Genomic DNA, 24604 nt, shown 5'->3' with positions numbered 1-24604 from the left:
TGAACACAGCTGAAAAAGAAATTCAGTCTTGTTACTGCAAATTCTGAAGGAGTGGTCTAGCTTTAATACAGGCAAAGTACATTTCTCCTCTTTCTCATGGATTAGAGACAGCTTTTCTTTCTCTTCCCCTAAACAGAGACATGAAATGCCCAAAGCATTGCAAAAGCAGAAACCTCAGCAGCAGTGCAGGTTTCACAAAGAGGGTTTTCAGCCAGCTCTCTCCCCAGCTCGCCATATGCAACCCTCCCATCATGCAGAGTCTATATGCTGATCCTCATCCTCAGCATGTTAATTGTCTGCATGGCAGTTTTGACACAGTCCTCTAAATTCCTCTATCTGAGATTTCCTTTCTGCTCTTAAGGTGGTTGCCTCAATTCACATGCCAAAATCCAGTAGATCCCCTTTAATTTTCTGCAGCTCTACACACTTCCTCTACACACACTTAGGAACACTAATTTTACCTGCCCTTTTCTGTTCCCTGACTGTATCAGAGACTGTTTTCTTTGCTTGCATGTTTAGGAACAAATCAGAACATGTAGCTTTGGATTTCTTGTAGCTAATTTTTATAATGATGACATCAACTAATTTCCTATTATCCATATGCTCTGATATCTTAAGGACATGACCAAATTCCCACCACCCAGTGAATCCTTGCATGCCATTTCAGCTGTGATAAGGATCTGTGGGCATGCTGACAGGCTGTTGCAAAAATGAGCTACAACATAATAGCTTTAACCCCAGTGAAAGAGAGCAAAGCTGAACACATCTTGCCTTGTGCTTACCAAGGAGTGAGGATATGCCAGAGTAACTTTCTGCAGCTCAGCTGTTCCTTAGCTCCTTGGTAGCATTTTGTTGTTGTGCATTTTGATCTTAGAAACCCTGGAGCTGATTTTATTTCAAAAGAAAAATGAACAGGGAACTAGAATAAGAGAATTCTCCATCTGAAACAGGAGGAGCACAGGGAGTCTGCACAAACACTCTTAGCTTCACTGGTATTCTGCTCACTGACACTGTCCTGTCACAAACAACCCCACAGCTTTATCTTCTCTCAAAACACATCTAGCTGGTTTCCAACTCCCTCCAAAAGATTTGCAGCAGAAGCCCCTGACCTTGCAAGTTCACTTTCATTATCCTTGAACCTGTGATTTCCTTAGGAGCACTACCAAGCCACCACCAGTGTCTGAAGAAGATTTAAGAACTGATTTTTCCTTAAGCCATAATGCCCACGCATTCACAGATAATATGAGCTGCCTTTCCAAGTAGATAAATAAGACTAATGTGAAAACCACTCCAAGGATGTTCTTTGCATCCCAAAGACAATGTCTCCATAAATATAGCAAGACCTTTAGTCCTCTCCAGTGAAAGTCTGAGAAGCTAATAATATGTGGACTAATTCTATTAATGGCTACAAATTAGAGAGGGAATGATTTAGACTACACATGAGGAGGAAATTCTTCACAATGGGGACGGTGAGGCACTGGCACAGGTTGCCCAAGGAAGTTGTGGATGCCCCATTCCTGGAAGTGTTTGAGACCAGGTTGGATGGGGCCTTGAGTAGCTTGATCTAGTGGGAGGTGTTCTCTACCCAGGGCAGGGATGTGGGAGCTAAATGATCTTTAATGTCCCTTCCAATTCTTGCCATTCTATGATTCTATGATTCTATGATTTCTGAGCCAGTACTTTTTGATGTTGAGCTGCCCAGTACTATTTTCTCTTACATCCCTTGTAAGTCAAGTGCAAAAGGTTTCTGGTTTTGTTTGAAGAATTACTACACATCACTGTAGAACATGTGTTTTTCCTCCTGTTGTAGTTCTGAGCTTTATTATTTTTCACTGGAGCCAAAGTCCCATCTCTCCTCTCATAGCCCTAGCTGCCATTTGCAGTATCAGCCTACCACTTCTCAGTTTTTTGCACATTTGTGCTTTAAACTGACCTACATCTCTCTTTAGGGAGTGGGCAGCAGATGGTCCTCAGGCCATCTGGCATGTCAAGATGCTGCCTGAATGGCTTGTGGGTCACTGAAGTGGGAGATGCTGGTTGCTAGATGAATAGCGTGCAGCTGAGCTCCCTGGGGAGTGCTCTGCTTGTTTGTATAAACGAGTTTGGGACACTGTGAGCCAGTAGGGTAACATGCAGAAAGTAGGTCAGGCAGGCTACCCTGGCAGCAAAAAGAACATTTGGGAACTGCTGGGATCAGGGGACAGCTATACCAGCTATCTCTATTAGCGTTGGTGCCCCAATGGGAGGAGCTGGTCGATTCATTGAGGGGCACCTCAATGGCTGGGCTTGGAGCGCTTGTCCCATGAGGAGAGGCTGAGGCAAGTGGAATGTTCAGCCTGAAGAAGAGACAGCTTTGGGGGATGAAAACTGCAGCCCCACAGTTCTTATGAAGAGATTATTAAGAAGACAGAGACAGGCTCTTCATAGGAGTGGGAGGTGGGAGGACAAGAGGCAATGAGCACAAGCTGAAACAAAGGAAGTTCAGGTTAGGTATAAGGAGAACTTTCTATGCCACAAAGACAGTCAAGCAGGAGAATAGCCTTCCCACAGAGGTCATGCACTCTTCATCCTCACAGGCTTTTAAGACTAACATAAAGCCCTGAGAGACCTGATCTAAGCTCACAGCTGAGCTCATTTCAAGCAAGAGGTTGAACTAAAGACCTCCTGTGGTCTCTTCCACCCAGTGAATCTATGATTAAGAATCAGTCTGTTTTTTCACAAATCCTGCCCAAATCCCTGGTTGCAAAGGGCAGTCACAGCTGTGAGCTCACTTTAGAAAACCATCCTGGTCTTTCTGGTGCAGACAGAAAACTTTGACCAATCCATAGTCAATACAGACAAATTTTATGCAGCATAACATGTCAAGCCATTGAAGGATTAAGACTTAATTTTCAAGGATAGTGGTTGAGTATGAACCCTTTGTTTATTTTCTTTTTCTGAGGGCCCGAGTCTCTTATCTTTCATTCTGTATCAAAGCAGGGAATAGCCAACATAGCTGGCTTACGCTGCCAGCTAGCAGGCAGCCTCCCTGCTTGCCTATCAGAGCTGGTCCCCTGCAAAGCACGCATTCAGTCTCCGGAGTGTTTGCTCCTGCTGTGTCATTCTGTCCATCCCCCCTTGCTTAGTCCTCCTGTCCCTCTTCTTTCGGTGGCAGTATTACAGTACCAGTGTCCAGCTGCTGGCATGCCCTTGTCTGAGCTTTCTGCCTGACTTTTTTTTCTCAACTGAACTCTTCTCTTTGCTCTGGTAAGTCTGATAGTTTCCCTGCTGTCAGTACTTGGTGGCATGGTGCAAGGGGTTTAATCGAAGTACTTATCTTTGGGACTGTTAGCCCACGTTTTCTAGGAATAACCTTAAAATCCTGTGCACTTTGTGATGTGTGAGGAAAACAGGCAAGGCTGTTTGTGAAAATAAGAAATGTTTCTCTAAGAATGATCAAAAAAATTTAAGCTTGACTTATGTTGGTAGAACTTGTCTTTAAGAGATTGGTTTGCCATGTTTCGGTTTGCCACAACAAGTGATCAAGACTCAGGTGCCACAGGAGACTTCAGAAAGTCTCAGAGTCTGTTTCTTTCCATACTGGCATGGAAATCTGCCATGAAGCCTCCAAATTTTTTTCATTTCTGTACTAGAAAATTGGGCATAAATCATAAAGCTATTAAAAAGTATTATGTACTTGATAAAGCTGATTTTATCACCACTTTCTGAAGTAAAACATAGAACAGTGTTTAGGCTATAACAAGGCACTTGTTAATTCTTCTGGAGGGTAATTTGAGGTGCAGTAGTGTGGGCCATTCCAGAGTTTAACATATGCTTCTTTGAGGTGTTATTGTAGTTCAGTTTGGTGTTATGTTGAGGTAAAAATTCAGAATTTATCAGCATATACTGGCTGGTGTAAGTAGACAGAAGACTTTGTTTTAGAGAATTGTGTGTGTGTGTGAATTTTGAGCTTAAAGTGCTAAATATCATTACCTATTTTAGAAGTGCTTAAAATAACTCCTGGCTGCATAGCAGGTGCCATGTGTCCTTCTGCTGGATACATGGGGAGGCAAGAGCTAAATATAGACCAGTTTGCAAACTTTCCAGAAGTTCAAGCTGCAAGAAGGGAAGGAGGAAGCAATTCCCATGAGAAGCAAGGGGAAGCACTCTGTTTAAGAAAGATAAGCAAAACTCTGCAACAGTATGAAAGGCAGTTTTCAAGAGGAACTAAGAAGAGGACATTTATTTTGTGCTTTGTTAATGCCAGGGTGCTGCCTCAGCAGCAGTGGCTGCTCCATCAGGACTAGAGGCAGGCTGATGCCATGTAGCATAGGGGATAGAGGGATGGGTACTGCAGGTCCACTAAATCAGGCACTGGATCTTGCCAAATGATCTTTTACTTTAGAAGTACTGGTTGATTTCAAAGCACAGAGAGGGTAAATCACGTAATAACTGTGAAATGTTAAGGGATACATCCAGAGACAAACAAACCAAACTGAACTTAGCAGCACAACTTTTCCTGTATTAAACAGAGGAGAGAGGAGAATGGAAAAGAGGGTCTCCCACAGTGGGGAGGAAGGAGGACTCTCTGGCTCTCAGGGGTGTTTCTTGCTGGAGGAGCGGAGGACCATCTCTGGAATCAGGTCCCAGCTGTGTGCTGGGGCATCCTAGAGCTGAGGCACAGGTCATAGCAGCACCCAAACCACCTCTCAGCATGACTTGCAGTTTCATCCTTACACAGACTCCAGCCTGGTTTGCTCTAATGTTGCTGGCAACAGGAACAGGCTTGGAGTTTAAACGTGCTGGGAATCAAGGTGTAACAAACACCTAGGATCTGGGCTTGAAATGTGGTCTGTCTCTCAAGCAGCTCAAAACTCTGAGGCTGATGTAGGAACAAGGCATTGGATGGCCATATTAACTGCACTTTCCTATTAAAATGAAACCATATTAACCCTCTAGAATGGTTGTATGAAGGCAGCAACCACAAATATCCGAGATCAAGCTTCCATCCGAAAACCAAGGCCATGAAAGACACTGACCTCAGGGCTATGGAACAGGTCCAGGACTTGGGAGTGCAGGAAAATAAGAGTAAACAAGATCCAACGCTCAGACTCAGGCAGGCAAATGGTCGGTCCTCCCCCTCACCATAAAACAGCATAAGGCACTGTTGGAAATTCAGGTGCCTGGAGGCAGCAGTAATGGTAGAAAGGGTTGCAAAACTCAAGAGCTGGGTAGTCTAAAATTAGGCAAGTGTAAAATTCCTGGAGGAACCAAGATATTTCTTTGCTGGGCTCCGCCACCTAATTTTTAGGCATTACTGTCTTTAAGATAGCGTATAATGTAAACACTTTGGATCTTGCTGAGAATAGCACCATAAGTCTTTTATGGCATGATAAGGAAGAATTCCTGATACAAATCAAGGTTAAATAGGCCGGAGCACAAGGAAGACTGGGGCCAAGTGCAGTAAAATCTTCCAGCTTCAAAGGCTATAAGTGGGCTGTTGTCAGCAGATGAGAGCTGCCCTGTCTCCCTAAATATAAACTCCATGACGCTGTGGAAGCTGTAACACAAAACAAGGTACAGCAGTATTGAAAGGCATTATGTTTGTGCTTGAAAATAGTCATCACATCTCTGGTTTTGCCTGAAGAAGAATAGAATAAAACATCAAAGTATTTATGTATGTGCGTAAATACAATGCCTGGGATGACCTGGCAGGTGGACACCATTAGGTCAAAGATTCATCACTGGGTATTTCTGTCATTCCAGCCTACTCACTGCTCCAGGCTGGTGGCCTGAACCTCAGCAGATGTGAATTGTCATTTTAGAGACTTAAAACTAATCCCTTTCTAGCCAGGAATGTATGTTAAGGAAGATTTCTTGTGAGGCCAGCTTTTAAAAATCTTGTATCCTTCATTCTGAATATCTGAATATTCTCTTTCATTAGCCTGTGCTTTCCCCCTATTCCTGAGAAACATCATGAATAAACTGATTGCTACTGTTGATTTAAAGCCTACTGTGTTTGCAGGCACATTTCATGACTGATTTAGGAGGAAAGTTGTAGCTGGACAGTGCTGCTCCATGAGCGATGCAGCTGAGAGGTAGCCAAGGGAGAGAGTTGGAGTGCAGCGAGGACCATGTCAACTTATGCCTTCTTACAAAGAGAGGGAGATAGGCAAAAGATAAATTAATACATGGAGATTTATTAGCGATCCTGTTCTTCTGTGATGTATGTATTACAAAAGCAGCTAGTTGAAATTGGGGGTGAACTTCGTGAGACACATGTTCCATCTAGACGAGTGCTGGTGATCCTGGGTTTTCTAGCTGATTGATTGCTGATTGCCCGCTAGCTAAAATTAATGAATGTAACCATAAACACGTCTGAACATGTCAGAAATGAACACATATTTTGTGGTGCTTCTAGCTTAATGTTTACAATAATCTTACTGACCTTGAATTAATTGGCAGTCAATTATCTCTAGTTAGAACAAGACCACAAACTATAGTCTAACTTTCATGCTGTCTGGAATTATCTACCTAAATTGCACATGCAGGGTCTAATTTTTCAGTGTAAATTAAACTGGATTTGAAATCAAATCAGACAGATATCATTTTACAATCACTTTGCAGAGGCATAATGACCATACTGCAAGCAGGATGGAAAGAATGGTATGCATCTGTCTGACAGGGTCCTTGGGACAAGGTCCAACCATCTTCCCAAGCCATTCCTGCTGGTGAGTTGTACCTGTGGGAGGACTGCAGGGGCATGGATTTGTGGCTAACAGTTTTCAAGCGCATCCCGAGCCCCACTCAGAGCTTTCAATTATAGACCCACAATTAATTGCCTGAGAAATCATAAATCACAATATTTGACTCTTTTATCTGTAAGACCAGTCAAATAGCTAGACAATCAAATCTTGAAAAGGGTTGCCTTGGAGATAGAAATCACTGCACTTTCAAACATCACTTTGACTAGGGAGAGTTTAATAATAAACACCAAGTCATGTATTACAGTAAATTACATCTTTCTTATCGTATACTGCCTTTGGCCAAGTTTATGATTTTGAAAGCAGTAGAAGTTTAGACACCATAGAAGATATATGTTACAGCCAACTGAACAGGGAACAAAATGTTTCTCAGTTAGCTCCCTGTTTTCAAAGCAAGTTGTCTTTTAAAAAATAAGAAAGCAAGCACTTCAGACACTGGAACAGAACTGAGAAAGCAAACTTCTTCCTATTTTCATTCCCCACTGGCACAATTGTAAATCATATCATTAGAAGGAAGAACAATAATCATCCTTAAAGAGAGAAAAGACTCATGGTTATGAAGAGTACAGAGTCTCTAGTCAAGCAGAAGCAGGGGATAGTTGCAAGGTGAGACACAACTGGACACCCCACACCTCCATGCTACCTACTGAGGTCAACGCAGCAGTTAGAGCAGTCAGCGCTCTGAGAAGGAAGGAGCCTTCTCTACACTGAGTTTTCCAGCCACATACAAACAAAGATCCTGTTTCTGGTAGCCTACACCTTGCAGGAGTTGAGTAACAGGTGCCTGCGACATTCTTGCTGACACCTGCATCACCAGATCTGGGTAATCTGGAGCAGCCTCCAGAGGAACACAAGACACGTCAGGGGCTCTGATGCTACCTGACTAGTGCAGCTGATCAAAAACATGGGAAAACAAAAGCGTCCTTTTGCAAATTTGGAACAAAGTACATGAAATTTGCCCCAGAAAACACCATGCTCTATCAACCCATGTTACACCTGGTTGGTTTCACCTCACTGTGATTTATTCTGTATTTGTATTTTGTCAAACAAGCTGTCAGCAGCATGCAGCAAGTACAAAAGAAAAGCAGTTTATCTTGTTCTTTGCTGTTATTGTCATAGTACCAAGCCACTCATAGATTAAGCACCATGCTGGGCTCTTCAAGAGCACAGCAGTTTTTGGTGCACCAGTTTAATTTAAAATACTCCTTTTTTGTGATTATTGACTTAATATGTGACCACAAGGGAGAAATAGGAAATGAAACTGATATGGCTCTCATGTGAACCTGCCTGTATCAGTAGCCAGTGTTGCAGGTAAACAGATCAAGAAAAGTAAAAATATGGCAAAGAATATGGCTGAGAGAGCTGGGGTTGTTTAGCCTGGAGAAGAGGAGGCTGAGGGGAGACCTCATTGCTCTCTGTAACTACCTGAAAGGAGGTTGTAGAGAGGAGGGTGCTGGCCTCTTCTCCCAAGTGACAGGGGACAGGACAAGAGGGAATGGCCTCAAGCTCCGCCAGGGGAGGTTTAGGCTGGACATTAGGAAAAAATTTTTCACAGAAAGGGTCATTGGGCACTGGAACAGGCTGCCCAGGGAGGTGGTTGAGTCACCTTCCCTGGAGGTGTTTAAGGCACAGGTGGACGAGGTGCTTAGGGGCATGGTTTAGTGTTTGATAGGAATGGTTGGACTCGATGATCCGGTGGGTCTCTTCCAACCTGGTGATTCTATGATTCTATGATTCTATGAATATGTTCAGGGGTGGGAAATGGTATAAATGACCGGGGTGTTATTTCATGTATTATTGCTGGCAACAGTAATAAATGGTTTTGGTTTAAGTATTAGGTTTGGGCAGGCTTTTCCTCTTGAAAAGTATATAATTTGCTTTTCTCTCTGCAGGCAAATCACCTTGATTGTTCATTTAAGTGCAACATATTCATCAACCCAGAGCCGACAGATGAGCTGCCATCCCAAATTTCACACAAAATCATTCACATGCTACCCAGGCTTTGAGAACAGTTAAAAAACTAATTTCACGTGCTTTTAAATTAACCATACATTTGTTTGCTGTCAGGTACTGCACCAAGCATGGAGAATGACCAGACTCCCACCTCACCTGGGCAGGACATCCAGGGGCAGAGTGGGGACAAACCTGCCCCCAGCTCACAGCCCCCTGCTCCGGCCCCCGCAGAGCAGACAGGTGCCCAGTCTGAAGCAGCCGTGTGCGACATCTCAGAGGAGCTGAGCCGGCAGCTGGAGGACATTATTAAAACCTACGGGTCTGCCGCGAGCCTGATGGAGAAGGAAAGCAGCCCCACGGGCACTGACAGGCCTGAAAAGGGAGAGCCAGGCAGTATGGAGGATGCAGAGTATGAAGATGTAAATGAGGAGGGTGAGAAAGAGAAGCTGGCTCCTGGGGATGCTTCCAGAGCAAAGGAGCCCAGCGGCAGCAAGGAGCAAAAGCTGGAGAAAAAAATCCTGAAAGGATTAGGCAAGTACTTGCATACTTACGCAGCCCTCTGCAAACAGAACTAAAATCTCCCTGGTTCTTGCTTTTTCCCATGTTAAGCCTCTGCAGTGGATGACACCAGTTGCTACTGAAAATTACAATATAACTTTTCTCTGATTGATAATTGTTTTCAGCAATTACCCAACAGATACATGTAGGCTGTGCCAGCTGTCTTTTAAAAAGACAAAAGCTTAGTATTATATCACACAATTCTGATGTATTGGGCCACCCCAACTTGGTAGCCACAGCTGTGAGTCTGACAACACACTGCAGAAAGTTGCTTCTTAGACAAAGGAAAACCTGGCCTCCCATGTGTGCTTCGGTAAACTTTTTCTTGCCCTGCTTCCATAGGTATGACCACTCACCAATCATCACGGTGCTAATGGTGATGGTATGTGCTATGGAAATCTGCAGAAAAAATTCACTGTCATGTCCAGTTTATTTTTCATCAAGCAGACCTCCAACCTTATCATGAATTCTATTGAATAAGCCAATGTGCTTACCCTCTGTAGACACAGTGCCTAAAGAGCACCTTGGCCATGGCAGGGTTCTGTCAGCTGAGCTAGAAGGAAGTCTCAGCTAGTTTCTGTGCAGTATGCCCTTTCTGATGGGCAGCCACTAGAGAGCAATGTAGCTACATCCCGATTTAACAAACGTTATGATTTATTTCCCTTCCTGCGTTTATCTCCCACCAATCTTCAAGCCTCTCTTTTGCATGCAACTCCACACTGCAGGCTGAGCCTATAGAAAAATCACTGCAGGACTTTCTTATAGGCAAGGGACTAAGCACAGGACAGAGCATGTTGGGTTTTTTCCCCCCAGTTCTTTGAGTGTCCAGGAGAAATAAAGTTCCTCAGTCTCTATTGCTTTGGCTTTGGTGCAGTTACTGGTACCTCTCCAAGACCAATGAAAACAATACCAAAGCACAATTCTCCAGCTGCACTTGCAACAATTTCACTCAAGGATTTGATTTTAGCTCTCTTCAACTTATTTATACTGTGCTGTAGAGAGAGCTTAGTGAGAAATGCTGGATTTTCTCCACAGGCAGTAATCCTGGGCTGCACTAGACTTGAAGCAGAAAACATCCAGCCTAAAAGAGAAAGCCAATTTGCTCTCACAACCTCAGAAAGAGGAGCATTTGGAAAAGCACAGCCAAGTCTTTGGCATCATGGCCATCTTTATCTCCAGGGATGCCAGGGACATTTCATAATTGATAAACAAGTAGTGTTCAAACTCTAGCTCATACTCATGGTAGAAATGAACACCAAGAGGTATCAGAAGAGAAGCAATACATAAATGGCTACACAGTGATTTAGTTATGCATGCCCAGTTAGTTATTAGACTGTCTCTGGTATCCATACTGTTTTCACCGAGTCAGGGAACTGATTTACACCACTATCATGTAGCCCAGACCTGGCTAGCAGTACCCACTGCTCTCTGATTGTTTCCATCCACACCATAGTCTCATACTTAACTTAATCTTATGTCTTGGATGGGTGAGCAGCACAGGGACTGTGTACTCAGCTTTGATCAGTTTTTGCCTGCAGAGAGCCTCCAGGGCCCAGGCCCTTTCCATCCTGTGCCATGTATGTGACTCAGTCACATTGCAAATACATTACATGAACATCATATTATACAGGACAAAAAAATTTCATGGCTTATGTTTCTTCTAGAAGACAATACATTACTGAAGTCTGAAATGAAGGAATATTTAAGCATGTTTCTTTTTATGGGGAGAAGACAAACCCAGAAATTCACAGCAAAAATTGTTTTCTTCCTTCCAAAATGCCTCATCTCTCCCATATTTTTTAAAGACTGTGCATCAAACAACCAATTTCATAACAGTGCATCCACTACAAACTACCTCTACCATTAAACTCTGCTTCTTTTTTTTTAAGGGAAGGAAGCCACCCTACTGATGCAATGCTTGAACAAGCTGAATACTCCAGAGGAGAAGCTGGACTTGTTATTCAAGAAATATGCTGAACTGGTTAGTACTGCATTGGTTCTTTTCTGTGAAAACCGTCTATACCAGAATGTATTAAAAAAAAATAACCATGCAGCATTGTCAAACCTCATGTAGTAATGGTGTCTGTCCTGTTGAGTGAATCCCAGAATAACTATCAATGTCAAATAATCAAATATAGCTGAGAAGGAGAAAAAAAAAGTTAAAAAGTGAAGAAAAAAAGCTGCAGTTTAGGTTAAAAAGTTGATCAGGTAGAATATTTATACTTAAAGGCAAATCTAACAAACCGATCCACACTGGAGACTAGTGTTACGGCTCCTGCCTTCACTTTTTTTGGACACCTCTGTATGTGGCTATTACTTTAGATTACATCTCGGTGATTTAATCAAATGAAAATCATACAGGGCTTAGTATAAAATGTTAGGAAATAGAAAATAAAAAGAGAACTGAGGCAAATCATGAGAGAAACCACAACACAGTGAAACGAAGAGTCAAAGACTTTGCCACCATAACATCCCTGTAACAATGACACCTACCTGACTATGCTCTTTCCACACTTACTTAGGGTTATTTTCAGATCAAGTATTTTCTTCTAAGTAGTTGAAGTACTTTATAGCTATAAGCTGTGGAAATCTTCCAAATGAAAACGCTGCAGCATTTTACAGTTTGTGGCATTCTGAAAAAAGTGCCAAGTAGAACACTGACTTTATAATGGGTTTCATGCACAGATTTGTCCATGCCTCATCATAATGTGAAGTTCAGTTTCTCCTTTTTGCAAAATTCTCTGCAAAGTGTAGACTCCAGCATCAAGGGAGGAGTAACCCTGTACACCAGTATGTGCTAGGGGTTAACCTGCTGGAAAGCAGCTCTGTGGAGAAAGACTTGGGAGTTCTGTTGGACAAGTTAACCATGAGCCAGCAATGTGCCCTCGTGGCAAAGAAGGCCAATGATATCCTGGGGTGCATTAATAAGAGTGCTGCAAGCAAGTCGAGGGAGGCTATCCTTCCCCTCTCTCTGCCCTAGTAAGGCTGCATCTGGAGTCTTGTGTCCAGTTCTCAGCTCCTCAGTTCAAGAAAGACAAGGAACTACTAGAGAGAGTCCAGCAGAGGGCCACAAAGACGAGCAGGGGACTGGAGCATCTCTCTTACCAGAAGAGGCCGAGTGAGCTCTGTATGTTTAGCCTGGAGGAGAGAAGACTGTGAGGTGGTCTTATCAATGCTTATATATATCTAAGGGGCAAATGTCAAGAGGATGGGACCAGACTCTTCTTAACGGTGCCTGGCAACAGGACAAGGGGCAGCAGGCACAAAATGGAATATAGGAAGTTTCACCCCAACATGAGGAAAAACTCCTTGACTGTGATGATGGCAAAGCTTGGGAACAGGCTGCACAGGGGCGTTGTGGAGTCTCCTTCACTGGAGGTATTCAAAATCTGCCGGGATGCATTCCTGTGCAGCCTGCTCTAGGTGAACCTGTTTTAGCAGGGGAGTTGGACTAGACCTCCAGAGGTCCCTTCCAACCCCTACCATTCTGTGATTCTGTGACATTACCTGAATTATTCTTAAAAATTTGTCATTGGTGGCCCTCTTGTCACTTCTATTTCTCAGTAAATTCCCTTCTTCAGTGCAAAAGTAACACCATGTCTTATACATTTCTGAAAACTTTGAAACACAAGTTTTCAGCGCAAGTCCTTTTTATGGGGAAAAAAAGAGAGAAAAAATTGTTTGGAAAATTTCTCATATCACAATTAAGACCTATTTATTCTAAGCTCCCTATCTGAAGCCCCTATTGAGGTAAGCCCCCATTCTGACCTACTAGGGTAAAACCAAGCAGAAAACAAGCTGAAAGTTGAGCAGAAACTGTAAAATGCTCCAAGCTGGTGATGGCCTTGTTTTGTGATATGCCTAGCTGTGATTTAATTAGTAATACACAGAGCTCTGTACTGTAAGCATAAATTACAGAACATTTTCAAAAAAACAGAATCTCAGACAGAGAAAGTGTAAAATATGATGCCTGTAGATAGTCTTGTTTGTGCTTCTCATCATTCCCCTGCAGTCACAGACTTTCCCAGTCATAATGGTGTTAATAATTAATACTAGTGGTACCATACTATTAGATAGTGTAATCTTAATAACAGATGCTATTATTAAGGTTTTCACATAGCAGCTCATGTGCTGCTGTTTTTTAACCAAAAACATCTGGACTTCATAAATGTCTTATAATGTATGCATGCTTATAATACAGCGAGGAGGGCTGCTGTGTGTTGGAAGAGGAGAAGAAATCTTTAAAAGCTTCAGACATGAAGTGCTTCTTTGACATGCCTGTTATGCTGTTGATTTGCAGCGCATGAAATATTTTTCAAGACAGCTGATAATAGACACATGTCAGAAGAAATGACCAGTCTATGCCGGGATTGCTATTAGCAATTCTGTTGCTCACCCCCCTCCAAATACACCCTAATCCCTACCAGCCCTATAGGGAAGGCAGAAGCCATGCACCCACAGGAACAGCAGGCTCCCATGTGAACCAAAGAGCCCAAAAAGGGTTTGATTCACTGTAATCCTCCCCTGCTGACAACAGGACCTCCAGAAAGACAACTGACAGAAGGTCCCATGTGGTTCCATGAGCAGGAGGAGCCTGGCAAGAGGAGGTGTTCATGTGTAATTTGGGGAACTCTTCCCTGGAGATCATTCTTCTCCATCAGCACCAAAGACCCCACTGCTCTCCAATGCCTGTTTTGCTGCTGTGTTTTTCAGCAAGTTCCTGGGTATCTCAGAACCTGCTTATTTTTCAGGAAGCTGTAAAACAGTATGAGCAACTGTTGCATTGTCTCATGATCTGGAGAAATCCCACCACATACAGTGCTACCAGTTGCTCCTGTTCCTAAAGTTGAAAAGAAAAATAAAACTTCACAGCTGCTCTTTAAAGAAATTCAAATCAAAGAAGGAAATGCGGAAATGCAGCGATAAGCATGTTAAAAACTATATTCACCCACCCACACTACAACACACTTAGGACTGTTGCAGAGAGCAGACTTGGGACTGCCTCCAAGTTGGTCACTGCTCTTCCATTAGTGCTGATAAATACAAAGCATTTCCTAAGAGGTTATGAAAGTGTGAACACTTTCACAAGCTCAAAATAACTCATTTTATTTTCTTTCTTTTTCCTCTTAATTTCATTTTAATACCCACTCCCTGCCCAGCTTGAAGAGCATCGGTCTGAGCAGAAAAAACTCAAGTACCTGCAGAAGAGGCAGGCCCAGATCACCAAGGAGAAGGACCAACTGCAGAGTGAGCACAGCCGAGCCATCCTCGCCCGCAGCAAGCTTGAGAGCCTGTGCCGAGAGCTCCAGAGGCACAACAAAAACCTCAAGGTGAGTGGTGGCATTAACAAAGTACCCAGCAGTGGCAGGGTAAGAAGATGCTGGTGCCTTCCCAGATATAGATATAGATATAGATATAGATATAGATATAGATATAGATATAGATATAGATATAGATATAGATATAGATATAGATATAGATATAGATATATACACTTGCTCTAGTCTACAGGTCCAGTTATACCAGGACTCCTTTATTCCTTCTTTGGAAATATCCTAGTGCTTTTGGACATTGAGTTTGCTCACACTAACTGTAAGCTCTCCTTGCATTATCAGGAAGCTCAGCATAGAGAAAACCAGTGGTGCTAAAAGACCAGGTCCCTGAGACTGAAGATGCAAATGTACATGCATGGACAGAATAATAGGAGAACCAGCTTTGCTCCAGGGGGCTCACAGGAGGCTAGCAGGTGTTACCGTGTCATTTGAGTACTTGGGCATTTTCAGGTGATCTGTGAGTGTTAGACAATCAGGACATCAAGCCTCCATACAGGAAAGATGCCAACACATTAGAAGTCATTTGAATTACAAGCATCATTTCAAAAAGGAAATCTTCCAGAGTGTCAAAATGCTGGGATCCATATGCCATGTCTGCCAATTGCTTGGTGCATCATGCCATTTAAATGTGAAATTTATAATATGATTATGCTTTTTGAAAAATGTTAGGTTCAAGAAGTGTATTTCTGTTTTGATCTTCCTTTTTTCCAAGTACGTGTTAGTGACGGTGGTGCTATTATTATACAAAAAGCCTCTGCTTTGATCTATTCAAAAACCTTCTTTATGGGGATATAGTTATATATAGAATTACATGTATGAATTCTCAGCAGCAAGAATTTCACCTGATATAACCTCTATTAACTGTAACAGATTTTCTGTCTTTTCCATCAGCTCATGAATGGGTTTTCAGGGGCCAGCTCTGACTTTCATTGCGTGTTGGTAAGAACATAGGTGGGAGGGGCTATTTGTACACTCAAACTGTGTATGAGTAGGACAAAAGCAGTTTAACAGGCAGTTAGGAAAACTAACTGCTACAGACTAGGAGAAGTCTGTCTAGAAAGCTGCCTGGAGGAGAGGGACCTGGGGGTGTTGGTTGACAGCGACTGAACATGAGCCAGCAGTGTGCCCAGGTGGCCAAGAAGGCCAATGGCATCTTGGCTTTTATCAGAAACGGCGTGACCAGTATGTCCAGGCAGGTTATTCTCCCTCTGTACTCAGCACTGGTGAGACCACACCTTGAATACTGTGTTCAGTTCTGGGCCCCTCACTACAAGAAGGATGTTGAGGCTGTGGAGCGTGTCCAGAGAAGAGCAACAAAGCTGGTGAAGGGGCTGGAGAGCAGGTCTTATGAGGAGCGGCTGAGAGAGCTGGGGTTGTTTAGCCTGGAGAAGAGGAGGCTGAGGGGAGACCTCATTGCTCTCTATAACTACCTGAAAGGAGGTTGTGGAGAGGAGGGTGCTGGCCTCTTCTCCCAAGTGACAGGGGACAGGACAAGGGGGAATGGCCTCAAGCTCCACCAGGGGAGGTTCAGGCTGAAAATTAGGAAAAAATTCTTCACAGAAAGGGTCATTGGGCACTGGAACAGGCTGCCCAGGGAGGTGGTTGAGTCACCATCCCTGGAGGTGTTTAAAAGAAGGGTAGATGAGGTTCTCAGGGACATGGTGTAGTGGCAGATAGGAATGGTTGGACTCAATAATCCAAGAGGTCTTTTCCAACCTGGTGATTCTATGATTCTATGAACTAGAAGCAAATCTTTTTTGTGGTCAGTTATACTATTGCAAATATGAAAGTGCCAATTAAATTTGTGCCTGTAATTTGTACCAGACCTGAGCTATACCTTGATACTGATATATCAGAATATTTTTGGGCAAAATCTTTCAGCAGAAATACAATCCAATTTTAAAGTGATTTAAGAGTACAGTATACAGCACTTTGTATAGACTCAACTGAGGTTTCTGAAACAAATAAATTGTGTCATTGGAACAAATCAGTGAAAACTGGGGTATAGAGAAAAAAAATAGTCATATTTGGAGAACACATTTGGAATAGGTTTTGTTGAATTCGTCACACAATTTCCCAGCTATCATATTCTCATTAATCTCACTACCAGAGAGCATGATTTTTCCTTTCTCTTTACATATAAATGCTTCATTACACACTTCATCTTCATATTTAGCAAAGTCTCTTTCCAACATTTTTCCACTTCTTGGACTGTTTTACTTTGTAACTAGGTCCCCTAAATAAACCTATAAATTTCAGACTCAGTTCTGATTTTTATCCTGCATCTATACCAAGTGAGCCTGGAAAGGTACCTAAGCTGATCTGATAGCAGGAAGAAGTGCTCAGATTTTGACTACTTCTTTCTAAGAATTTAGAGACCTTTTAAGAAACCCAGAATACTAGCTCTCCTTTGTTCCTGTGATTTCAACGTAAAGACAACAAAGTTGAATAAGACAGTAAGAAGAAATATACTTGCAGAATGAATGAGGATTAAATTAATAAACAAAGGCATTCAGTATCTTTATCCAGTTTTGCCTCTCTAAGAATTTTAGCATAATTCTTGGGATATTTGCCTTTTAACTCCTGGAAACCTGTGAATCTCCAGAATCCCATCTTCTGTTTATTTTAAGTGAGTGCAATTTTCTTTCGCTTATGACAGTACTAAGAGGGCCTAGAACAAAAGAATCCATCAAAAGTTATTTTTAAAATCTCGTGCTGAAGTCATTTTTATTTTGGTTTTGTCAGGACAGAGAAGCTAATTCATAATTTTCTAGCACTTGGGATTAGCACGTTTGGTTATGTTCCAAAGCATGGAAAATAAAAACTGTAGGAGATTGTGTCATTTCAATAGCAAAGGAGAAACCAGGCCTGTCCCGATCATGAACCTACTCTGACTTGCCATGTGGTGCATTATATGCACATCACGTCACGTAAATGACATCTTCACTCATCTGATGTGTGGAATTCCCATTAACTGGAGAATGTTGCAGCCAAGTGGTGATGAATATGCGATGTGGAACTGTGCTGAAAATCCGTAGTGCAGAGCAGAGAAATAAAATTTCTGGTTAGTATTGGATACTGGCCTCAAAATCTGACTGATTTACAGTCCAGCTATTCAAATTATTTCCTTGCAGTTACACTTCACAGCAGAAAACAGATGTTTAACTCTCCCTCGAAGAAAAGCAAAATAAATGTTCGTGAAATAGCAGAATGCGTTCCTACAGCAATAGACAGTGACTCTGCTAAGACAAACAACCTCTCATTTCTCTGCATTGTGTTTGTATTCTGTCAGTTATCTGACAGTCTGGTGGCTACTTAGCATCTTGTAGTGACATGAACATCTCAGGTCCCTTGTCCTTCCTCCTATCGGGCATTAAGCAATGACTGTCATACAAATGTCACAATAGTCAACAGCTTCAATTATGGGCTCAGCTCCAAACTAGCTCAGGCCATGGCATCTGGGAATGAAGAGAACAGTTCATTGAAAACGATCTGTCCACATTCGTATTGTCTCTGCTTATATGAGTTCAGCAGCACAACAGTCTTCTGGAGTTGCCCCAGAGAGAGATGAGGACCAGAGACAATCCTGCCCTTCCATTTTCAAATTATCTCACATTCCAGTGATAAATCCCAAGCTTCAAAATATCTTTGTCTTAATTTTACAAGGTTTTATTCAATATATTCTTTCGCTTTTAGCAGTAAAACATGAGAGCAATAGTAGTCTTGCAATGGGGCACAAGAATGCATCTTTAATAGGGTAGATATAGAGCACAAAGATTAAGAAAGGACAGAAGAAAGGGAAAAATAGTTTATGGCTGGACTTTACTCTTCTACCACTGGTAATCTAAAAAGAATTTAAAATTCTTTCTTTTTCTCACTAAAATTGAACAGTTAATTCAAATCTATTAAAAGAATAAGCAGAGTGAAGCAGCTGACAAGGCCAAGTATTGTTTGCATGCCATGAATTCACCATGATGACACTGTGAAGTCACCACCCCAAACACCTTCTCCTCTGCTCCTTGCAACCAAGCAAGCCAAGAGCTTTGGACCCCACAGGTACTTCAGCTGCAACAACAATAATGCAAAACAGAAGCCAGTCTTCAAGCCCCCACTTTGGGGGAAAACTTAAGGGTGTCACTTTACACTATGGGGTCTTGAAATGGGAAGGACTAAGGAACCTAATTGGGAAAAACTGCATTCTCTCAGGTTACTGCTACCAGGTGTAAGCAAAGAGTTGGGGTTTTATCCTTGTGATGCTGATGATTTAGAGTTTGCTAGACTTTCTACCTGCCCAGTCAAGGTAGGTGAAGGGGAACCAACCCCACAGTCCTGGAGCAGAGCTGGCAGGGAAGCAGGGCTCTGCTGGTGGCACCAAGGGCACCTAGCCCCTTCCCTGACTCAAGTGCTGATGCAGCCTTATCTGTAGACTTTTACAGATAGTAAAGGCTGAGGCTTAATGCACACACCTCCAAAGATGCATCAGTACTCCCATGGTAGTATAAGTAGCACTTAAGAGATAGAAACTATTACCATAGGGACTGAGCATCACCCAGTAGTCGGCTGTGAACTGGCAGCATCATGACCAGCTTCGCAGCACAGCAGAGCACTGAGGCATGAAGTGGTTGATTCCTTGGTGCAGGGAAGAGGCAACACCTGTAGGTCTCTGCACAGTGCCATAGCCACACAGTCACCTTCTTACTGAGCCAGTTCCTTTCACCCACACCCACCCTTAATCTGTAGCTGGGATGTCAAGGATTTAACAAATCGCTGCCATTTTATGATGGACTCTGAGGAGCTGTCTGGGACACACCTCAGCCCTCTGCCCTCCCAGGCAAACAGCCCTCTGCCCTCCCAAGCAACTATCCTCCCCAAATATCATTTTCTCCAAAGCAGAAGAGGTCAAGAGAAATACTGTGCCCTGCAACTAAATGCTTCCTGGCTCAGTGTCCTTAGCCATGACTGTTTGTATTGTCTCTGTGCTCTGTATAATTACTCAACCTCAGAATAGAGGATTAGCAGGAAATAAGATCCTCAGGGTAAGACGTGCACTTGGGGTTTTTTTTACATTTGCATGATTGCTGCTTTCAGGATGTCTCGTTTCACCTTGTAACTGAACTGTGCAGTATGACTTACGCACAATCCACCAGCTTTTTGTTTTATATTCAGCTGGATTTATTACTCCAGAGAGCTTTAAATCACAGCAGTGATGTGTTATAATACCATTTGGTCTACTAAAACAATAAAGTATTTTTGAAGAAGGATGTTTTGAAGCCATAGAACTAGGACTCCAGTCAGGCAAGTTCAATTTCTCACTCCGCCTTTGACATCTTGAAGTGAAAGCACCTGATCACTCTTCTCCCTGCTCAGGACTGCACCTATCAATGCAGAGCAAAGAGACATGAGCAGTTTTTTGAACAGTGTATTAGAGGTAATATGGAATTCTGAGTTGACCAAAGCTATCTACAAATTCAAGTTAAGTTGCCAGAGTTTCAAACAAAAATAAAAAGGATGACATTGTTTGTAAACATCTTCTTTCAAAAGAAAATTAAATGTTCCATTTTGGGAATGCTAAAGTGTTGATTTAAAAGACCTTCTGAATAGCATTTTTAGCTCTAATTTGGAATAGCGTTTCTGTTTCAAAATTGTCCTAAAGAGAGTTAAATAAAAAGTGCCAAAAAAGAGAACACAGATCTATTTCTGGTCAAGCAAAACATTTCAGCCTAACTCAAAATCATTCTCACCAATTAAACAAACAAACAAAAAAATTAAAGAGCTTCTTTTTCACCTTGCTGCAAATTTTTCATGCAACCAGTTCCCAGCACAGGTACTGAACCAGGAGCCCCTGCAAGCTATTTGCCCAGCTTCATCTGTGATTCTTGCTTACTCTTAATAGTCAGAGTCCTTGTGGGCTCACACTTCATTTTACCCTTTTTGAGAGCACATAGTAAACAGCAGAGCACAGCAGAGCTTCAAGGTGATTTCCATGCACTACAATGTTTTTGGCACTAATCACTCCAATGCTTTCCTCCCATCATCCAAGGTATTGTCATCTTTATCATTCCCTGGTCAGCAGAAGGACAAACATCCCCTACCTTGAACGGCAGTTGTCAAAGATCAGGCTTGCGTTTTGCATGCTGAGTAGAAATCGTATCATTTGGTATTCACCTTACTTTAAGAGTAAGGGCTGAATCAAGACCCTTAATGTCACATTTGTGATGTAAGTTATACTTCCTTAGAGTCAGCTAAGTATATTTATACATTCAAGTATATTTATAGTAAATATCCATATGTGGTTTTATCAAATATATTTATGTAAATTACTAGTCAAGTTGAAACCTTATTAGAGTATGTCATTTGCATGCTGTGGAGTGGGTTCTTAACGTGGTTCTTGTGTGATTTGTAACTGCAGTAAATATGGTCCTAGCCACTGTACATCAGGATTACATTCCCCAGAAGAACAGACTGCCCTGGAAGCGAATGAGTAAGGAATAAAAGTAATCCACATTTCTGGATCCAAAGAAATTAATGCAGGTTCTTTCTGCATTGTCTTTTATATAAATAAACCCAAAACAGAATTTCAACAGCTGCTAAAAAAAAAACAAAAATCCATTTGTCTCTCTCCAGGTGAAATCATGATTCTATGCTTCGATTCTGCAAGAAAAAGCCCACAAGCTTTCCTTGATTCCACCATCTAAAAATAAGTGCAAATGTTGGTGTCAGTTAAAAAGTTAGGGAAGGAAACTTGAAGGATTGGGAGGGATTCTACAGAAAGTTATGGATTTCTCTTAAAAATGAAAATCTCAAAGACCATACACTTGATATTAGGATTCCTACTTAAAAGAAGGCAACTTAAAAGGTGATTTTTTAATTCAATAAAAAAGAAATTTGATAAAACAGCTTTTGACTACATTCAATAAATATTTTCTTCCAAAGCAAAAGCTGTTCTGCAATATCATGAATAAAGACATGCATGAATGTTCCCTTTCCCAGGCTCACTTTGATCTGAAATGCTGCTCTACATCCATCTTTATAAATGCAAATTCTTAGTTCCCTAATTTTTTCAAGGCCACTGTATAATTTTCTCTGTAAATTTAGAATCACGCCTAATGCTGGAGCAGATGAAAGCAAGAAAATCTCCAAAGAGAAATGCAAACATCTATAATCCTTCAAAGGGAAGCCTTACACTACTCTGAGACGGTGTCTTTCTGGAACCACTTATTACCTGGCTTTCTTACATGACTGTGTTCTCTTCCATTTAACAACAGGAGGAAACAATTCAGCGGGCACGGGAGGAAGATGAGAAGAGGAAAGAAATAACAAATCATTTCCAGGGCACGCTGAGTGAAATCCAGGCTCAGATTGAGCAGCAAAGCGAGAGGAACATGAAGCTCTGCCAGGAGAACACAGAGCTGGCAGAGAAGCTGAAAAGCATCATTGACCAGTACGAGCTGCGGGAGGAGGTGAGAGCAACACCCTGGCTGCCCATGGGAATTGACAGCAAATATATCTTCCTTGGGGGAAAGCAGAAAGCAACGCCAGCCTGTCCTCCCTGCTGGCTCTCATTTGAGTGTCTTATGGGGATGACAAGGGTAGCCTCCATCATGCTTTGTTGCCTGATCATGACTATGCATGCAGCAAGCCCACTGGACTCTGCAAAGCAAATTTTGCAGGGAAGGAGTTGTGTGACCCTTGCTGCTGTGGGGAGAGGTGCTGAGGCAGCCAAACACCAAGGCATGCCAGATGCCCACTAAGCTGCCTACTGTCCCACTCACATCTCCCCCAAGTCCCCAGGAAGCCCCTCAGCACCCCTTCCCTGCTTCCCCCACTGAGATCCCTCCCAGCTTCCATCTTTTTGGACAAACTGCTCTGCTGGTCACACCAAAGATACTTTTGTTCCCTCAAGACACGGGATGCTGAGAGGGGCTCTGAGGTAAATGCTCTGACCTTTCCCCAGAAACAGAAAATTAAGATGACAGATAAAGGAAGCTTTTTGCATTGGAACAGATTCTTCTTTGCAGGCATGATGTGCACCATAAGACCTAGCAGATAATAGACAGATGGGAAATTATTCTTCCTGTAAACATTAGAGCTGATCAGAAAATTTTGACACAAAAAGACCCTTCCATAAAATCCTGAACTACTGGGTTTTTTTCAGTTTTATGACAAACTCTAACTAATACAAAAATGGGTCTTTTTATTATTTCTAAATATGTTTATTTTGAGTCTCAGTGCAACCAGACAACATTATCATACAGAATAAAACATAAGTAATCTGTCCTTACAATGTGGAATGCCCAGTACAATACATGCATTTCCAAATCTGTTGCATCATGCATGAAGTCTTAGGCTGAATGAAGGAAATGTACATTCCTGTCTTGTGGCTTCTATGAGAAGAAAATGTAAAGTAGAGGCATGTACTCAGGATATTTAGTCCTGTGAATTTTGTCTGAATGAATCCAGAGTGAAAAGGGCAACATTTACCTCCTGAATGTCACCATGGACCCACATATTTTACAGGCCAGAGGTGACCTCTGGTTCATCTGGTCTGATTTCCTTCACAATTCCATTCATTTACTTTCACCCAAGTTCTCCAAGCCCACACTGTTCGTGTGCAGCCAGAGCAAAGGGGATGAGTGGGGATTGTATTTACAGAGGGAACAGCATCAGCTGTGCACATGTTCCCAGATACTGTAGGGTCAATGCCTCTTTACACAGTTATCCACACAGTGGCTTAGATCTTCTGGGTACTCAAGAGCTCCAAAAAAGTGTGTCTTCTGCGTATTTAGTATTGATGACCCATTATTTTATCTTCAGTTAAATTAGATTATACTAGTAAGTTCATATGTAGACCATGAAAATGGCAAAGATGTTATTTTAATTTTTTTTCTATAATAAATAAAAGTAGATAATACAAAGAAGTTTCCCTTCCCATGCAAATTCTGGCACAGCTTGTTCTGATCAGCACTGTAGTTTTTTACTAATTGCAGTAGGTTGGGCATCTTCCTGTTTTGCAATGTTTTCTTACGAGTATTCCAGCAGAAAGCTGTACGTGCATGAGCATGAAGGCCTGTGTACACAATTAAACCTGTGCATTCAGCAGAATTTATTTTCTTACAGCACCTTGATAAAATATTTAAGCACAGAGAACTTCAACAGAAACTGGTGGATGCCAAGTTGGAGCAGTCTCAGGAAATGATGAAGGAAGCCGAAGAGAGACATCAGAAAGAAAAGGAATATGTACCTATCCTTCTAATCTGTCTGTGTTTTATCTAACTTTAGGTCAGAACTAGTCTTGCATGCTTTATTTCACTAATACATTGGCTCTTCAAGTCCAAGCTAGGATACAGTAGCAGAGACTTTTATACTGCTACTGTCAATGCTTGATGCTTTCATTGGCATTTACAGTTTTTGAGGCAAACTGCAGAGCAGTAGGCTACAGCACAGACCCCTCTAGCTAAATCACCATTCCTACACAGTTGATTCACAGTTGATTCAGGGACGTTGGGTCAGGTGACACCATCAAGATTTTTAACAGCTTTGATATTTGATACTCTACATCCTCAAGGGATAAATGAGCATATTTAAACAGTCAGGAGAACAAGAACATAGGATTAAGGTGAGATGGCTAATGGCCTCTATGCCGCAGGCTCAGACCCTCCACAGATGTTCTAATGTGGGTCCAATGTTGCCAGCGGAGGCCACAGAAGCTGCTTGCTGAGACAGAGTGTCCCCTTCTCTTTTGCAGTTTTCACTCCCCACATTGGTCTGCCAGTGCCTTTTTCAGACAGGAAGGGTCTGATGCTGTTTAGCAGCCTCATCTGCTGTCCCTCTCCACCTGGCAGACAGGACATCACTAGCAACAGGACAGCAGAGAGCTGGAGGGATGTCCTGTGCAGGCAGAGCTGCGATGGGAGGAGAGCACTCCTCTCTGGTCTCTCACACATTTTGCAACTCCATCAAAATTAATTTTCTCAGGCCGACTGGTGTTTTCACAAGAATCCTAACATCTACAGAGGA

General features: G+C 42.3%; 1 protein-coding gene across 1 annotated transcript in view; it reads left to right on the top strand.

Annotated features, from left to right (window-relative positions):
- The first annotated feature begins 3059 nt into the window (after positions 1-3059).
- Positions 3060-24604, top strand: part of TXLNB (taxilin beta) — a 35299-nt gene continuing 13754 nt past the window's right edge. Inside the window, exons 1-6 of the mRNA XM_069852005.1 lie at positions 3060-3246; positions 8811-9227; positions 11144-11235; positions 14414-14584; positions 21853-22047; positions 23705-23824. Of these exons, the coding sequence (XP_069708106.1) occupies positions 8825-9227; positions 11144-11235; positions 14414-14584; positions 21853-22047; positions 23705-23824 (981 nt within the window). The 5' untranslated portion in view covers positions 3060-3246; positions 8811-8824. The remainder of the gene's footprint in view (positions 3247-8810; positions 9228-11143; positions 11236-14413; positions 14585-21852; positions 22048-23704; positions 23825-24604) is intronic.

The sequence above is a fragment of the Phaenicophaeus curvirostris genome, chromosome 2 (genome assembly GCF_032191515.1).
Source record: "Phaenicophaeus curvirostris isolate KB17595 chromosome 2, BPBGC_Pcur_1.0, whole genome shotgun sequence".
Classification (NCBI taxonomy): Eukaryota; Metazoa; Chordata; class Aves; order Cuculiformes; family Cuculidae; genus Phaenicophaeus; species Phaenicophaeus curvirostris.
Note: the sequence above shows the minus strand (reverse complement) of the source record. Positions and strands in the feature narration are given on the sequence as shown.